The sequence below is a fragment of the Pristis pectinata genome, chromosome 34 (assembly GCF_009764475.1).
Source record: "Pristis pectinata isolate sPriPec2 chromosome 34, sPriPec2.1.pri, whole genome shotgun sequence".
Lineage (NCBI taxonomy): Eukaryota > Metazoa > Chordata > Chondrichthyes > Rhinopristiformes > Pristidae > Pristis > Pristis pectinata.
In genome coordinates this window covers 444,879-461,201 of record NC_067438.1, presented here as the reverse complement: position 1 = coordinate 461,201, position 16,323 = coordinate 444,879, and the positions used below count along the sequence as shown (strand labels likewise).

General features: G+C 51.3%; 1 protein-coding gene across 1 annotated transcript in view; it reads left to right on the top strand.

The window, feature by feature from the left end:
* The first annotated feature begins 1,578 nt into the window (after positions 1 to 1,578).
* The window catches only part of LOC127586054 (uncharacterized), a 40,871-nt gene continuing 26,126 nt past the window's right edge, over positions 1,579 to 16,323 (top strand). Inside the window, exons 1-3 of the mRNA XM_052043840.1 lie at positions 1,579 to 1,693; positions 6,656 to 6,910; positions 8,303 to 8,638. Of these exons, the coding sequence (XP_051899800.1) occupies positions 1,654 to 1,693; positions 6,656 to 6,910; positions 8,303 to 8,638 (631 nt within the window). The 5' untranslated portion in view covers positions 1,579 to 1,653. The remainder of the gene's footprint in view (positions 1,694 to 6,655; positions 6,911 to 8,302; positions 8,639 to 16,323) is intronic.

Sequence of the window (16,323 nt, the reverse complement as noted above, 5' to 3'; positions counted from 1 at the left end):
CACAGATGGGGTGAATGCACAGTTTTTTCCTCAAGGTTGGGGAATCAAGAGCCGGAGGGTACAGGTTTAAGGGGAGAGGGGAGAGATTCAAAAGGAATCTGTGGGGCAACTTTTCCACATGGGGGTGGTGGCTATGTGGAACCAGCTGCCAGAGGAAGTGGTTGAGGCAGGTACATTAACCAGATTTAAAAGACGCTTGGACAGGGACATGGATAGGAAAGGTTTAGAGGGGTAGGGGCCACACATGGGCAAATGGGACTGGCTTAGATGGGCATCTTGGTCAGCATGGACCAGTTGGACCGAAGGGCCTGTTCCCATGGTGTATGCCTCTATGGTTCAGAGAGAGGTGTGTCATTGCTACCATCACCCGGCACCTACCCTCCCCTCCCCTCTCCTCTCCTCTTCCCCCTCCTCTACCCACCTCCCCTCTCCCCCCAGCTCTCCCCCCTCTCTCCTATCTCTCTCTCCCCACACCCCTCCACCTCCTCCACCCCCTCCCCCTCCTCCCTTTTCTCTATGCCCCTCCCCTCTGCCCCCATCTCCCCTCACCCCCAATCCTACCCCCTCACCACCCCCATTCTATCCCCTTACCCCATCCTACCCCCTCTCACCCCCATCCTACCCGTCTCCCACACCCCCCATCCTATCCCCCTCACACCCCCATCCTACCCACTTCCCCCTCACCCCCATCCTACCCCCCTCTCCCCACCTCCCATCCTACCCCCTCACCCCCATCCTACCCCCCCACTCCCCACCCCCATCCTACCCCCACTCCCCCTCATCCTATCCCCCCACCCCCCATCCTATACCCCCATCCTCCCCATCCTATTCCCCCCTCCCCACCATCCCCCCCTCACCCCCATCCTATCCCCCTCCCCCTCACCGGGCCACACCCCCATCCTACCCCCGCTCCCCCTCCCCCGATCCTATCCCCCCGCTCCCCCTCACCCCCATCCTATCCCCCCTCACCCCCATCCTATCCCCCCGCTCCCCCTCCCCCCCATCCTATCCCCCCCTCACCCCCATCCTATCCCCCTCCCCCTCACCCCCATCCTATCCCCCCCCTCACCCCCATCCTATCCCCCTCCCCCTCACCCCCATCCTATCCCCCTCCCCCCATCCTATCCCCCTCCCCCTCACCCCCATCCTATCCCCCTCCCCCTCACCCCCCATCCTATCCCCCTCCCCCTCACCCCCCATCCTATCCCCCTCACCCCCCATCCTACCCACCTCCCCCTCACCCCCATCCTACCCCCCTCCCCCTCATCCTATCCCCCTCCCCCTCATCCTATCCCCCCCTCACCCCCATCCTATCCCCCCCTCACCCCCATCCTATCCCCCCCTCACCCCCATCCTATCCCCCCCTCACCCCCATCCTATCCCCCTCCCCCTCACCGGGCCACACCCAGACCAACATGAACCAGGCCCGGAACCACATTCCGCTCGAGCGCCGCCTCCAACCGACGGATCTCCGTCACCCGGGAGACGGGGCGGGGCCCGGTGCAGGGGGCGGGGCCCGGGGGGAAACCGGTGCAGGGGGCGGGGCCCGGTGTAGGGGCCTGGGGAGGCGGGAGCGCGCGGAGCCCCCGGGTCTCCATGGTGACCGGCGGGGGGGGGGCTCCGGTGTGAGGGACGCCGCAAATTGGTGGAAAAATGAGGTTGTGGAGGCGTGTGTGGGCCTGGTGGTGGTCCGGTGAGGAGAGGGGGCTGTGAGGGAGGGGCGGGGGACTGAGGGGGAGGTAAGAGGGGTGTTGGGGTGAGGGTGGGTGGTCCGGTGAGGAGGGGGCTGTGTGGGAGGGGCGGGGGACTGAGGGGGAGGTAAGAGGGGTGTTGGGGTGAGGGTGGGTGGTCCGGTGAGGAGGGGGCTGTGAGGGAGGGGCGGGGGACTGAGGGTGAGGTTGGAGGGGTGTTGGGGTGAGGGTGGGTGGTCCGGTGAGGAGGGGGCTGTGAGGGAGGGGCGGGGGACTGAGGGGGAGGTAAGAGGGGTGTTGGGGTGAGGGTGGGTGGTCCGGTGAGGAGAGGGGGCTGTGAGGGAGGGGCGGGGGACTGAGGGGGAGGTAAGAGGGGTGTTGGGGTGAGGGTGGGTGGTCCGGGGAGGAGGGGGCTGTGAGGGAGGGGCGGGGGACTGAGGGGGAGGTAAGAGGGGTGTTGGGGTGAGGGTGGGTGGTCCGGTGAGGAGAGGGGGCTGTGAGGGAGGGGCAGGGGGACTGAGGGTGAGGTTGGAGGGGTGTTGGGGTGAGGGTGGGTGGTCCGGTGAGGAGAGGGGGCTGTGAGGGAGGGGCGGGGGACTGAGGGGGAGGTAAGAGGGGTGTTGGGGTGAGGGTGGGTGGTCCGGTGAGGAGAGGGGGCTGTGAGGGAGGGGCGGGGGACTGAGGGGGAGGTTGGAGGGGTGTTGGGGTGAGGGTGGGTGGTCCGGTGAGGAGAGGGGGCTGTGAGGGAGGGGCGGGGGACTGAGGGGGAGGTAAGAGGGGTGTTGGGGTGAGGGTGGGTGGTCCGGTGAGGAGGGGGCTGTGAGGGAGGGGCGGGGGACTGAGGGGGAGGTAAGAGGGGTGTTGGGGTGAGGGTGGGTGGTCCGGTGAGGAGGGGGCTGTGAGGGAGGGGCGGGGACTGAGGGGGAGGTAAGAGGGGTGTTGGGGTGAGGGTGGGTGGTCCAGTGAGGAGGGGGCTGTGAGGGAGGGGCAGGGGGACTGAGGGTGAGGTTGGAGGGGTGTTGGGGTGAGGGTGGGTGGTCCGGTGAGGAGGGGGCTGTGAGGGAGGGGCGGGGGACTGAGGGGGAGGTAAGAGGGGTGTTGGGGTGAGGGTGGGTGGTCCGGTGAGGAGGGGGCTGTGAGGGAGGGGCAGGGGGACTGAGGGTGAGGTTGGAGGGGTGTTGGGGTGAGGGTGGGTGGTCCGGTGAGGAGGGGGCTGTGAGGGAGGGGCGGGGGACTGAGGGGGAGGTAAGAGGGGGGTTGGGGTGAGGGTGGGTGGTCCGGTGAGGAGGGGGCTGTGAGGGAGGGGCAGGGGGACTGAGGGTGAGGTTGGAGGGGTGTTGGGGTGAGGGTGGGTGGTCCGGTGAGGAGAGGGGGCTGTGAGGGAGGGGCGGGGGACTGAGGGGGAGGTTGGAGGGGTGTTGGGGTGAGGGTGGGTGGTCCGGTGAGGAGAGGGGGCTGTGAGGGAGGGGCGGGGGACTGAGGGGGAGGTAAGAGGGGTGTTGGGGTGAGGGTGGGTGGTCCGGTGAGGAGGGGGCTGTGAGGGAGGGGCGGGGGACTGAGGGGGAGGTAAGAGGGGTGTTGGGGTGAGGGTGGGTGGTCCGGTGAGGAGGGGGCTGTGAGGGAGGGGCGGGGGACTGAGGGGGAGGGAAGAGGGGTGTTGGGGTGAGGGTGGGTGGTCCGGTGAGGAGGGGGCTGTGAGGGAGGGGCAGGGGGACTGAGGGTGAGGTTGGAGGGGTGTTGGGGTGAGGGTGGGTGGTCCGGTGAGGAGGGGGCTGTGAGGGAGGGGCGGGGGACTGAGGGGGAGGTTGGAGGGGTGGGGTGAGGGGTGTGGTCCGGTGAGGAGAGGGGGCTGTGAGGGAGGGGCGGGGGGACTGAGGGGGACGTTGGGGGGGTGAGGGTGGGTGGTCGGTGAGGAGAGGGGGCTGTGAGGGAGGGGCGGGGGGACTGAGGGGGACGTTGGGGGGGTGAGGGTGGGTGGTCGGTGAGGAGAGGGGGCTGTGGGGGAGGGGCAGGGGGGTTGCGGGGGTGTAGGGTGAGGGTTGGTGTTGTGGGTGTGAGAAGTAGGGGCAAGGGGGTGTATGTGAGGGTGTTTGACAGGTGAGGGCCTGTGAGGAGTGGGGGTGTTGAGGGATGGGGTGAAAATGAGGGTGAGGGTGGGGATTAGGGTCATTAAGTGGTTGGTGAAAGGGATCAAGATCAGTGGGCAGGGGGTTGGCGAGGGGGCATCAGAGAGGGTGTGAGGGATCGGTAAGAGAGGGTGAGGAGGAGTTGGTGAGCAAGTGTCAGTGAGGAGAGGTCAGCAAGGGTGAGAGGGATCTGATGATGATGAATCAGGGAAGGTGAGAGAGGTGGGTAAGGAGAGGTTGGGAAGGAGGGGCTGGAGAGGTTTGTGGGTGGGGTTGTGGAGGATGAGAGGGCTTTGCGTGGAGGGGTCAGGGTGGGTGAGGGAGAGAAATTGGTGAGCAGGGGTCAGGTTGGGTGAAGAGGGGTCAGGGATGAGGAAGATCTGTGAGGAGGGGTCAGGGAGGTCATGGGTTAGGGAAGGTGGGAGGAGTGGATTAGAAGTACAGAATAGTGGGGGAATAGGGAGGGGAGTGTGGAATTGGGGGAGGTTTGGGGATGAGGAATGGACTGGGGGATGTAAAAGTGGATGTTTTTAAAAATATGACAGCTCCTGAGGTTTGGCTCCTCCTTCTGCAGCTCCCGTGGTTGGACATCACCTTTGGCCTCTAGTGAACAGTACATTGTTCCAGTTACAAGTTTTAATCTTTGCTGGCAAATCCGATATAGTCTTCCTGAGGGTCGTTGTAGCTGTCTGCTCTACTTGTCTGCCAAGCAATCAGTGACTGGGTGGCCACCACTCCATCCCCTTTCCCCACAAGGAATGGTACAAAAGACTTCTTGGGTGGAGAGGGAAGGATGGTGGAGGAGTGGGTGAGGGCAGAGAGGGTAGGATGAGTGAGGGGATTGTGGCTGAGGGAGGGGATGGTGGGTGGGGAGGGAGAGTGAGGGAGAGGATGGTGGGTGGGGAGGGGGAGTGAGTGAGGGCAGAGAAGGGCGGGTAGGTGAGCAAACTACATGTCACTGTGGTTTGGGCAGCATTCACTTTCCCCGAATGTAGTGGTAATAGGAGGAGATGATACTGTTCCCTGCAGCCCTGAGGGCAGTGTTGCCCACAGTGCCAGGGTTAACATCATCTCCTTCGTGCCGAGAGGAAAGATCTGTGGAAGACTGGAAAACCACACAAGTGAACCACACCATGACGATAAACTAACTTTTAAGGAACTAATATATGGGCAAGAAGGTCAATGGAAAGAGTGGTCCAGCTTGGCTGTTGAGAAAGGTCATGGATAGTATTAGATCAAAGGAAAATGCGTAATTTTGCCAAAAAAGCAGTAAGCTTGAGTGTTTGGAAAATGTCATAATTCAGCAAAGCTGATGCAAGTCAACGATTGGGGAAGGGAAAGGAGAATAAAGGGGTAGGGTAGTGAGAAATGTAAAAACATCATAAAAACTTGTGTACATATACAAAAAGGAAAAGAAATAGCTTAAATTGATCTGGGTCCCTTAGACTGAAACAGGATAAATTATTTTGGGGAATAAGGACACAGCAGAGCAATTAAACAAGTTGCTGTGTTGTCTTCATGGAAAAAGACATAGGAAACCTGGAAATAGAGAAGAATTACAGGTGTAGCGTGAATAAGGAGCACAAAGAAATGGTATTAGCAAAATATTGCTATTGGAAAAATTAATGGAATTGGAAGGAGGTAAATCACAAGACCTGATTAACAGGTTATTAAACTATATTAGCGGGCAGGATGTATGGTATCATATGATGGCACAGATTAAGGATTGATTAACTCCTCCCAGAATTGGAATAAATGGATAATTTTGGTGTTGGGAAGCAGTGGGGTGTCACAGGGATCAGTGCCGGGGCCCCAGCTGTTTGTTATCCATCTGAAAGATTTGGATGGGGAAGCAGGTACTCATACAAAGCAAGATGGCAGTGTGGGTTGTGAGCAGGATGTAGAGAGTCCTTAGGGCAAGATGGATGAATTAATTGAATGGACAAGGACAGGGAATACCTTAAACCTATGCCCTTTTGTTTTTGATATCACTACCTTGGGAAAAACACTTTGACTATCTACCGTATCTATGGTCTTGTACACTTCTGCTGGGACGCCCCTTAGCCTCCTTTGGTCCAGGGAAAACCAGCCAATCCAATCTCTCCCCATAACTAATGTCCTCAAATCCAGCAACATCCTGGTGAATCTCCTCTGTACTCCCTGCAGTGCAATCACACTGTTTATCAACATTCCCTAGTGCCCTACAATTTACTGGAAATGTCCTATCCCTATCGGACTTCCAAAAATGCATCACCTTGCACTTGTCAAACTCCATCCGCCAGCTCTGCCCAACTTCCCATCTGTGTGGGAAGCAAGGTGGTACAATGGTGTGCTTCTGTCCCTGGTCTCATTGACTGTGGAGGCAGCACGAGGGGACAGGTGGCCCACTTCTGGCTTGAGTTGTCTTGCTAGGTTTTTATGCCAATAAGTAACAGTAGAAGCTGACCAACCTCCTCTGGTTTTTGCAAGATTGCATCCACCCTCTTCATGCCAGTTGGAGGACCTGACTGAATGCTGCAGAGGCTACTGGAGGGCCTTGCCTGACCCTCCCCTCCCCTCCCCTCCCCTCCCCTCCCCTCCCCTCCCAGTGGACCTGGAGGATCTGACCTGACCAAACCCAACCTGTCTCAGTGGTGACTGGAGGACCTGATCTGATACTCAATAATAAGGACGATCAGACGTTATCTGAGAGTGAGGTGTCCAGTCTTTTTATTTCCAAAAGTTTCCTCAAAAGTATTTGCATTTCCTGGATTTTTCTGCAACACCTTGCCTTTTTATTGTTTCTGTTCTCCATATGGTCCCTTAATTTGTGCTAAACTACCATTGCTGTCATTGCAGGGTTTTTAGCCAGTGCGTCTGCAGCACCTAGGTTTGCTTTGTTGCTGCCCCCTGCCTCAGGAGGAGGAACAGAAAGTGGGGATGTGCTGAAGTGGGGGTACGTCACCCCAGCTTCCAGACACACCAAGGGGAGATTGGATCCTGGACAAGGCGTATCGAATGTAAGCAGCAGGTCTCTCTTGATTGGCAAGTTACTTGACAAGGCTGAGAAGCAAGAGAATGGAAAGGATCGGCATCCCAAACAGGGATATCGCTGTAAGTGCTACAAACTGAGAGGAAGTAGTCAACTCTATGACCATGCTGGCAGAGAGCATTCCTGTCATGTGGTGCAACTAATATCCCCTGAGTTTCATTGTACATTCCTCTATCTTGCGCATTCACTGAGAAATGACACCTGTTATTCAGCGTGGTTAGATCTCTCCCTTCTTCTTTCTGTGCCCTGATCAATGACACTGTTCTGAGTGAGATCTCACCTTGGTTGTCAAACACAAGATGCCCAAACAGGGCATCTGTTCTCAGTCTTCATGAGTGGAACAATGGACAGACGGAGGACTGAGACTGATGGTGTTTAGTCAAGTACTCCAAGCATTCATGAAGGGATTGCAGGAAGGAATGCAAGCTGTTGGATAATGGGTGCCAGTGGTAATAAGAGTGGATCTGACAAACTTCTGGGTGATTTTTCCCCACATCGTTTCAAACGGAGCAAAAACCACCACATCTGATGAAGGGCATACCTGCCTTGGAATTAGTGCAGGAATAGATTCACTAAGTTGGTAGCTGGAATGAAGTGGCTGTATCATGAAGAGAGATTGAGTAAAATTGGCTGAACTCTTGGGTTTACAAGAAAGAGAATTGTTCTCATTGAAGCACAGGATTCCGAGGTGAATTGAAAGGGTAGATAGAACAGAACAGCACAGCACAGGCCCTTCGGCCCAGGGTGTTGTGCCAACCCATACAAACCTACCTTGCAATCAATCTAACCCTTCCCTTCTGCACAACCCATAACCCTCCATTTTTCTTACATCCATGAGCTTATCCAAAAGTCTTTTAAAATGTTCCTATTGTATCAGCCTCTACATCCACCCCTAAACGTTCCTCTACTCATCTTAAACGGATGTCCTCTGGGATTGGCCATTGCTGCCCTGGAAAAAAGTGGTGGCTGTCCACTATCTATCCCTCTCATAGTCTTAGAAACCTCTATCAAGTTGTCTCTCATCCTGTGTCGCGCCAAAAGGATTGAGATACATGATTGTGCAACAAAGTGGACTTCAGGTGCATGATCTTACTGAATGGCAGAGCAGGCCCCAGTAGCTGAATGACCTACTTCTGTTTATGTTCTTTTATTCTTACAACCCCAATTGGCCCTTCTTGTTTGTCTATCCAAGCCAACTTTGAATTCCTTCCTGCAGCTCTCACATTCAGATGTAAATCATTAAGTTTTTAACCTACTCTACTCTTTGCAGACGTGGCCTTGAGATATCCACAATGTTCTGAATGCACCCGATTCTGTGATGGATGCTTCTGGTGCTCAGAACTCTTAAGCCTGGTGTGAAAGCCAAAAATATTGATTGCATTAAATTGTTTAAACAACAGGGAATGATAATTTGATGTAAATTTGTTCTCTTACAGTTAATTTCTTCCATTCAGATACAGAATTTTCACAGCCAGAATTCTACTTGAGGCGTCCTGCTGGTTCTTCTGTGCTGCTAACGATCCTCCCGAGTAGGAAGAGGCGCAAGGTTATTTGGCGGTTTCTGAGCCACGAGTATGATCTGATCATCCTGGAACATGTGGCTTACAGTAACATTGTGTCATTCAATTCCTACTTCAGACACCGGGTCAAATATGATTTAAAGACTGGCTCTCTTTTAATTAATAGATTGGAAGTAGAAGATAGTGGCCTATTTGAAGTGATATTAAGTGAACTCTTGGTCACCAACACAATTCAATCCAAATATGTCCATTTTCACTTGGAAGTGCAGGGTAAGTATGCCTGATGTGACCCACTCAAAATGCAACTTTCATGTGGAGACGTGAGAGACAGCAGATACTGAAATCTGGAGCAACAAAGAATCTGCTGGAGGAACTCAGCGGGTTGATTTGTCCTGTGCCCCACAGATGGTGTTCGACCTGTTGAGTTCCTCCAGCAGATTGTTTGAAGCACCTTTCATAGTTGTGGGGCAGAAGCCCTGTGGTGGTTTTTGTAAAGAGCAGCCTTGCTTGGATGCACCTCCCTGCTTTTTTCCATTATGGTTTAAGTTTCTTGTCCTCAGTTACCCTTCCAACTCCCTTCACATTTATTTCTGACAGCAGCCTTCACCGCCTTTTATTGTAGAGTGCCCTAGGCCCCAACAGCTCTCCCAGGAGTACAGAATGTTGCATGTCGGTGAGACGAAGGAAAACCCCAAAGCATTTTGTAAGTATATTAAAGAAAAGAGGGTAGCCAGGGGAAGAGTGGGGCAAAAGTGACAACTTGTGCATACAGCCAGAAGATGTAGTTGGTGTTAAATGCATTCAGTAAGGTGGAGGACCTTGTAGATGGAGAATTCAAGAAGGGGGATGTGAAATTCTTTGCTTGCCACAAGTGAGATGCCAGATGACTGGAGGACACCAAGGGTGACCGGGTTATTTCAGCCTATGAGTCTAATTGTCACTGGTAGGGAAATTATTGAAGAAAACTCAGGGGAAGTTCAAGGGAGATATCAGAGGGAGGTTTTTCACCCAGAGAGTGGTTGGTGCCTGGAAGGCACTGCCTGGGGTGGTGGTGGAGGCTGATACATTGGACGAGTTCAAGAGATTGTTAGGTAAGCATATGGAGCAATTTAAGTTAGAGGGATATGTGGGAGGAAGGGGTTAGATCATCTTAGGTGTGGTTTGAAGGGCGGCACAACATGGTGGGCCGAAGGGCCTGTATTGTGCCGTATTGTCCTATGGGGCAAAATATTTTGGTCCTTGTAGACTGCATCAAATTACGTTTCCATATGGGAAACTGGTCTAAAAATTTAGAGCCCCTCTCACCTTAAATACATGCCCTCTAGTACTAGACATTTCAATCCCAGGAAAAGATACTGACTGTCCACTCTACCTATGTCTTGTGTCATTTTATCAAATCTCCCCTCAGCCTCTGCCACTCCAGAGAAAACAGCCCCAGCTTGTCCAACCTCCTCCGAATCAGGCAGCATCCTGGTAAACCACCTCAGCACCCTCTCCAAAGCCTCCACATCCTTCCGATAATGAGGTGACCAGAACTGAATGCATTACACTAAATGTGGCCTAACCCGAGGTTTATAAAGTTCTAACATGACCTCCTGGCTCTTGAACTCGATGCCTTGACTAAAGAAGGCAAGCATGCCATATGCCTTCTTTACCACAATATCAACCTGTGCAGCTACGTGCCTGGACCCCAAGATCCCTGTTTCATCACTGCTGTTAAGAATCCTGCCATTAACTGTGTACTTTCCTTTTATGTTGGATCTCCCAAAGTGCAGCATCTCAGGCTTGCCCAGACTAAACTCCATCTGCTACTTCTCTGCTCATGTCTGCAGCTGATCTATATTCTGCTGTATCCTTTGGTAATCTTCAATGCAATCCACAATGCCACCAATCTTTGTGTTGTCTGCAAACCTACTCACCCACACGTCACATTTTCATCCAGATCCCGGTACAGATCACATTGGAACACCACTAGTTACAGACCTCCATCTAGAATGAGGCCCTCTGTCTTCTATGGGCAAGCCAATATAGGATCCAATCAGCCAAGTCACCATGGATCCCATGCATCCTAATTTTCTGGATGACCGTACCACGTGGGACCTTGTCGAATGCCTTACTAAAGTCCATGTAGACAACATCTACGGCTCTACCTTCATCAATCACCTTCGTCACCACCTCAAAAAAAAACTCAGATTTGTCAGACATGACCTACCCTGCACAAAGCCATGCTGACTGTCCCAAATTAGACCATGCTTTTCCAAATGCTCATAAATCCTATCCCTAAGATTCCTCTCCATTAGTTTCCCTACTTCTGACGTGAGACTCACTAGTCTACAATTTCCTGGATTATCCCTATTTCCCTTCTTGAACGAAGGAACAACATGAGCTACCCGCCAGTCCTCCGGCACCACATCTGTGGCCAGTGAAGATACAAAAATCTTGGTCAAGGCCCAGCAATCTCATCTGTCACCTCTTTCAATAACCTGGGGTATATCCCATCAGGCCCTCGGGACTTATCCATCTTAATGTTTTAAAGAGACCTAACACTACCTCCTTCCTAACCTCAAAATGCCCTAGCATCTTAGCATGCTCCACTCGCATTTCACTATCCTCTACATCCTTCTCCTTGGTAGATACCGGCACACAGTACTCATTTAGGATCTCGCCCACATCCTCAACCTCCAAGAATAAATTCCCTCCTTTATCCTACTGCTCTTGATGAATGTGTGGAATGCCTTGGGATTCTCTTTAATTCTATTTGCCTGGGACTTTTCATGACCCTTTCTAGTTCTCCCAAGTCCTTTCTTGAGTTCCCTTCTGGCTCGTTTATGGTCCTCAAGTGCCTGTTTGATTCCAGCTTCCTAAGCCTTACTTACGCTTCCTCCTTCTTGACAAAATTAACTACCTCTCTCGTCATCCAAGGTTCCCTTACCTTGCCATCCTTGGCTTTCCCTCTTACTGGAACAAACTGGTCCTGAGCTGTGCAGCTAGTCTTTAAGCAACCTCTGCATGTCAGATGTGGTTTTGCCTGGAAACAACTCTTCCCAATTAACTCTCCCTAGCTCCTGTCTAATGCCTTCGTAACTTGCCCTTCCCCAATTTAATACTTTCTTGCAAGGTCCGCTCTTGCCCTTATTCATAGCTAGTTTAAAGCTTGAGGAGTTGTGATCACCCACTGAAAGGTCATTCACCTGGCTGGGCTCATTCCTCAGTACAGGATCCAGTATGGCCTTGAGGGAACAGTTGGACAATCCACATACTGCTTCAAGAAACCCTTTTAGACACACCTAACAAATCTGCCCCGTCTAAACATTTTGCCCCAAGGAGTTCCTAGTCTCTGTTGGAGAAGTTGAAGTCACCCACAATGATAACCATGTTGTTTTTGTTTCTTTCCATAGCCTGTTGCGTATCTGCTCCTCAGGATCCATATGGCTATTTCAGGGTCTATAGTCTAAAACTATCAGAGTGATGGCAACCTCCTTATTTTTGAATTTTACCCAAATAGTCGATGAGCCCTCCATTTCTTACCGAGTGCAGGTGTGACATTGTCCCTGACCAGTAATGCAAACCCTCTCCCTTTTTTACTTCCCTCCCTATCTCTTCTAAAACATTGAAACCCTGGAACATTAAGCAGGCAGCTCTGTCCCTCTCTCAGCCTGATCTCTGTAATGGCCATACCTTCAGAGTTCCATGTACTGATCCAAGCTCTGAACTCATCGCCCTTACTCTTAATGCTCCTTGAACTGAAACAAATCTCAATCCACCTGTCATATGACGGTGGAGGGTTTTTGTGATATGGCAGCCTGCAGCCAGTGCTCAGTGTAGAACCCTTACTGTTTGTTATTTAGATTAATAATTTGGATATGAATTTAGGAAGTATGATTAATAATTTCACACATGACATGAAAATTGGTGGTTTTGATGGGCAGAGCAATGGCAGATGGAATTTAATCCTAACAAGTTTAAGGTGATGCACTTAGGACTGATAAGAGTAGGACATACACAGTGGTGCTCTAGGGAGTATTGAGGAACAGAGGGACCCTGGTGTACAAATCCAAGGATCCCACAAGTGGCAATGCAGGTAGATTTGGAGGTGAAGAAGGCATACGGGATAGTTGGGGCACAGAATATAGAACAGTACAGCGCAGGAACAGGCCTCCATGTCTGCGATGACCATTCGTCCATGCCAACCAAGTTGCCTACCTGAGATCGTCCCATTGGCTCATATCCCTCCAAACCTTTCCTATCCATCTACCTGTCTAAATCCTTTTCAAACATTGTAATTATACTGACCTCTACCACTTTATCATTCCACATATACACCACCCTTTGTGTGGAAAAAGTTGTCTTTCAGGTCCCCTTTTAAATCTTTCCCCTCTCACCTTATACCTATGCCCTCTAGTTTTAAACTCCTCTACCCTGGGAAAAAGACCGACCATTCATGATTATATGAGAACCAGAGTGTTAGATCAGATGATGGAGCAGTTGGTGTAAAGGTAGATGCATTATGCAGAGAGACTCTGAGGAAGGATAGACAGTCATAAACACGGTCAGTTGGATGGGTTGAAATGTCTTGTTTTTAATGCAAGTAGTATTAAGAATAAGGGTGATGAACACAGAGCACGGATCAGTACGTGGAATTACAATGTTGTGGCCATTACAGAGGGCAGGATTAGCTGCTTGATGTTCTGGGGTTGAAATGTTTCAAAAGGGATAGGAAAGGAGGTAAAAGAGGGGCGTGGGGGAGTGGCATTGCTAATCAGGGATAGTATCACAGCTGCAGACAGGGAGGATATCGTGGAGGGATCATCTACTGAGTCAGTGTGGCTAGAAGTCAGAAACAGGAAGGGAGCGATCACTGTATTGGAAGTTTTCTGTAGGCCCCTCAACAGCCACCGGGACACTGAGGAGCAGATAATTGGCAGATTTTGGAAAGGTGCAATAATAGTAGGGTTGTTGTCATGGGAGACTTCAACTTCCCTAATATTGATTGGCACTACCTTAGTGCAAATGGTTTAGATGGGGCAGAATATGTTGGGTGTGTCCAGGAAGGACTCTTGACACAGTACGTGGACAGGCCGACCAGAGGAGAGACCATACTGGATCTAGTACTAGGCAATGAACCTGGTCAGGTGACAGACCTCTCGGTAGGTGAGCATTTCGGAAATAGTGACTACAGCTCCCTGACCTTTAGCATAGCCATGGAGAGGGATAGGAGCAGATGATATGGGAAAGTTTTTAATTGGGGGAGGGCTAATTATGATGGCATTAGGAAGGATCTTGGGAGCGTAAACTGGGAATAGATGTTTTCGGGGAAATGCAAAGAGGAAATGTGGATCACTTGCGATCACTTGCATGAGGTTCTAGATAGGTTTGTCCCACTGAGAAAGAGAAAGGATAGTAGCGTAAGGGAACCATGGTTGACAAGAGAGGTGAAGTATTTCGTCAAGAGGAAGAAGGAAGTATACAAGGTAAAGGAAGCAAAAATCATGCAGGGCTCTTGCAGCTGTTATAGGTCCCTGGTCAGGCCCCACTTGGAGTATTGTGCTCAATTCTGGTCGCCTCACTACAGGAAAGATGTGGAAGCCATAGAGAGGGTGCAGAGGAGATTTACAAGGATGCTGCCTGGAATGCGGAGCATACCTTATGAAAGCAGGTTGAGGGAACTCGGCCTTTTCTCCTTGGGGAGATGGAGGATGAGGGGGGGACTTGATAGAGGTGTATAAGATGATGAGAGGTATTGATAGGGTATATAGTCAGAGGCTTTTCCCCAGGGCTGAATTGGTGGCCCCAAGAGGACAAAGGTTTAAGGTGCTGGGGAGTAGGTATAGAGGAGATGTCAGGGGTAAGTTTTTTACTGAGAGTGGTGAGTGCATGGAATGGGCTGCCGGAAATGGTGGTGGAGGTGGATACAATAGGGTCTTTCAAGGGACTGTTGGATGGGTACATGGAGCTGAGTAACATAGAGGGCTATGGGGTAAGCCTAGTAATTTCTAGGGTAGGGACATGTTCGGCACAGCTTTGTGGGCCGAAGGGCCTGAATTGTGCTGTAGTTTTTCTATGTTCTAATTATAAGGTTGCCAGGAAAGACCTTAAGAATGGACTTGGGAGAGCTAGAAGGGGACATGAGAAGGTTTTGGCTAGTCAAATTAAGGAACACCCCAAGGAATTCTATACAGACATGAGGAACAGAAGGATGACAAGACTGAGGGTAGGACCACTCAGGGATAAAAGAGGAAACATGCCTGGAGGCAGAGGAGGTCCTTAATGAATACTTTGCTTCAGTATTCACCAGGGAGAGGGACTTTGACGAATGTGAGGTCAGTGTAGAACAGGCTAATGTGCTGGAGCATGTTGAGGTTAAGAAAGAGGTTGTGTTGGAGCTTCTGAAAAACGGTAGGATAGGTAGGTCCTCGGACTGGACGGGATATACCCCAAGTTACTACGGGAGTTGAGGGAGGAGATTGCTGGGAAGTTGATGATAATATCTGCATCCTCCATGGCCACAAGAGTGGTACCAGAGGATTGGAGGATGGCAAATGTTGTTCCCTTGATTAAAAAAGCTAATAGGGATGATCCTGGGAATTATAAACCACCGAGTCTTATGTCAGTGGTAGGCAAACTATTGGAAAGGATTCTTAGGGTCAGGATGTACGAGAATTTGGAAAAGCATAGTCTAGTTGGGGATAGTCAGCATAGCTTTGTGAGGTGCAGATCGTGCCTAATGAACCTAACCGAGTTTTTCAAGGAGGTGACAAAACAAATAGACAAAGGTAGAGCAGTGGCTGTGTGTGTCGACTTTAGTAAGGTTCCCCATGATAGGCTCATCCAGAAAGTCATGAGGCATGGGATCCATGGAGACTTGGCTGCATGGATTTGGAATTGGCTTGCCCACAGAAGGCAGAGGGTGGTAATAGATGGAGAGTATTCTGCCTGGAGGTCGGTGACTAATGGTGTTCCATAGGGATCTGTTCTGGGATCCCTGTTCTTTGTAGTTTTTATAAATGACTTGGATGAGGAAATGGGGGGATGGGTTAGTAAGTTTGTGGATGACTCGAAGGTTGGGGGTGTCGTGGATAGTGTAGAAGGTTGTCGTAGGTCACAACAGGATATGGACAGGATGCAGAGTTGAGCGGAGAAGTGGCAGATGGAGTTCAATCCTGAAAAGTGTGAAGTGATTCACTTTCGAAGAATGAACTTGAAGGCAGAGTACAAGGTTAATGGCAGGATTCTTAGCAGTGTGGAGGAACAGAGGGATTTTGGGGTCTCAAGTCCAAAGAGCCTTCAAAGTTGCTGTACAAATTGACAGGGTGGTTCGGAAGGCGTATGGTGTGCTGGCCTTCATTAGTCGGGGGATTGAGTTCAAGAGCCGCGAGGTAATGTTGCAGCTCTATAAAACTCTGGTTAGACCACACTTGGAGTATTGTGTTCAGTTTTGGTCACCTCATTATAGGAAGGATGTGGAAGCTTTAAAGAGGGTTCAGAGGAGATTTACCAGGATGCTGCCTAGATTAGAAAACATGTCTTATGAGGAAAGGTTGAGTAAGCTAGGGTTTTTCTCTTTGGAGCGAGGTAGGATGAGAGGTGACTTAATAGAGGTGTATAAGGTTATGAGGGGCATAGACAGAGAGGACAGCCAGCACCTTTTCAGAGGCCAATACCAGAGGACATCCATTTAAGGTCAGATAAGGCATGTTCAGGGGAGATGTCAGAGGTAGGCTCTTTACACAGAGGGTGGTGGGTGCCTGGAACACACTGCCGGGGGTGGTTGTAGAGGCTGATACAGTAGGGACTTTAAAAGGCTCTTAGATAGGCACATGGAAGTAAGAAAAATGGAGAGTTATGGGCTGTGTAGGAGGGAAGGGTTAGATTGACCATGGAGTAGGTGTTCATATAGTTCAGCACAACATTGTGAGCCGAAGGGCCCGTACTGTGCTGCACTGCTCTATGTTCTA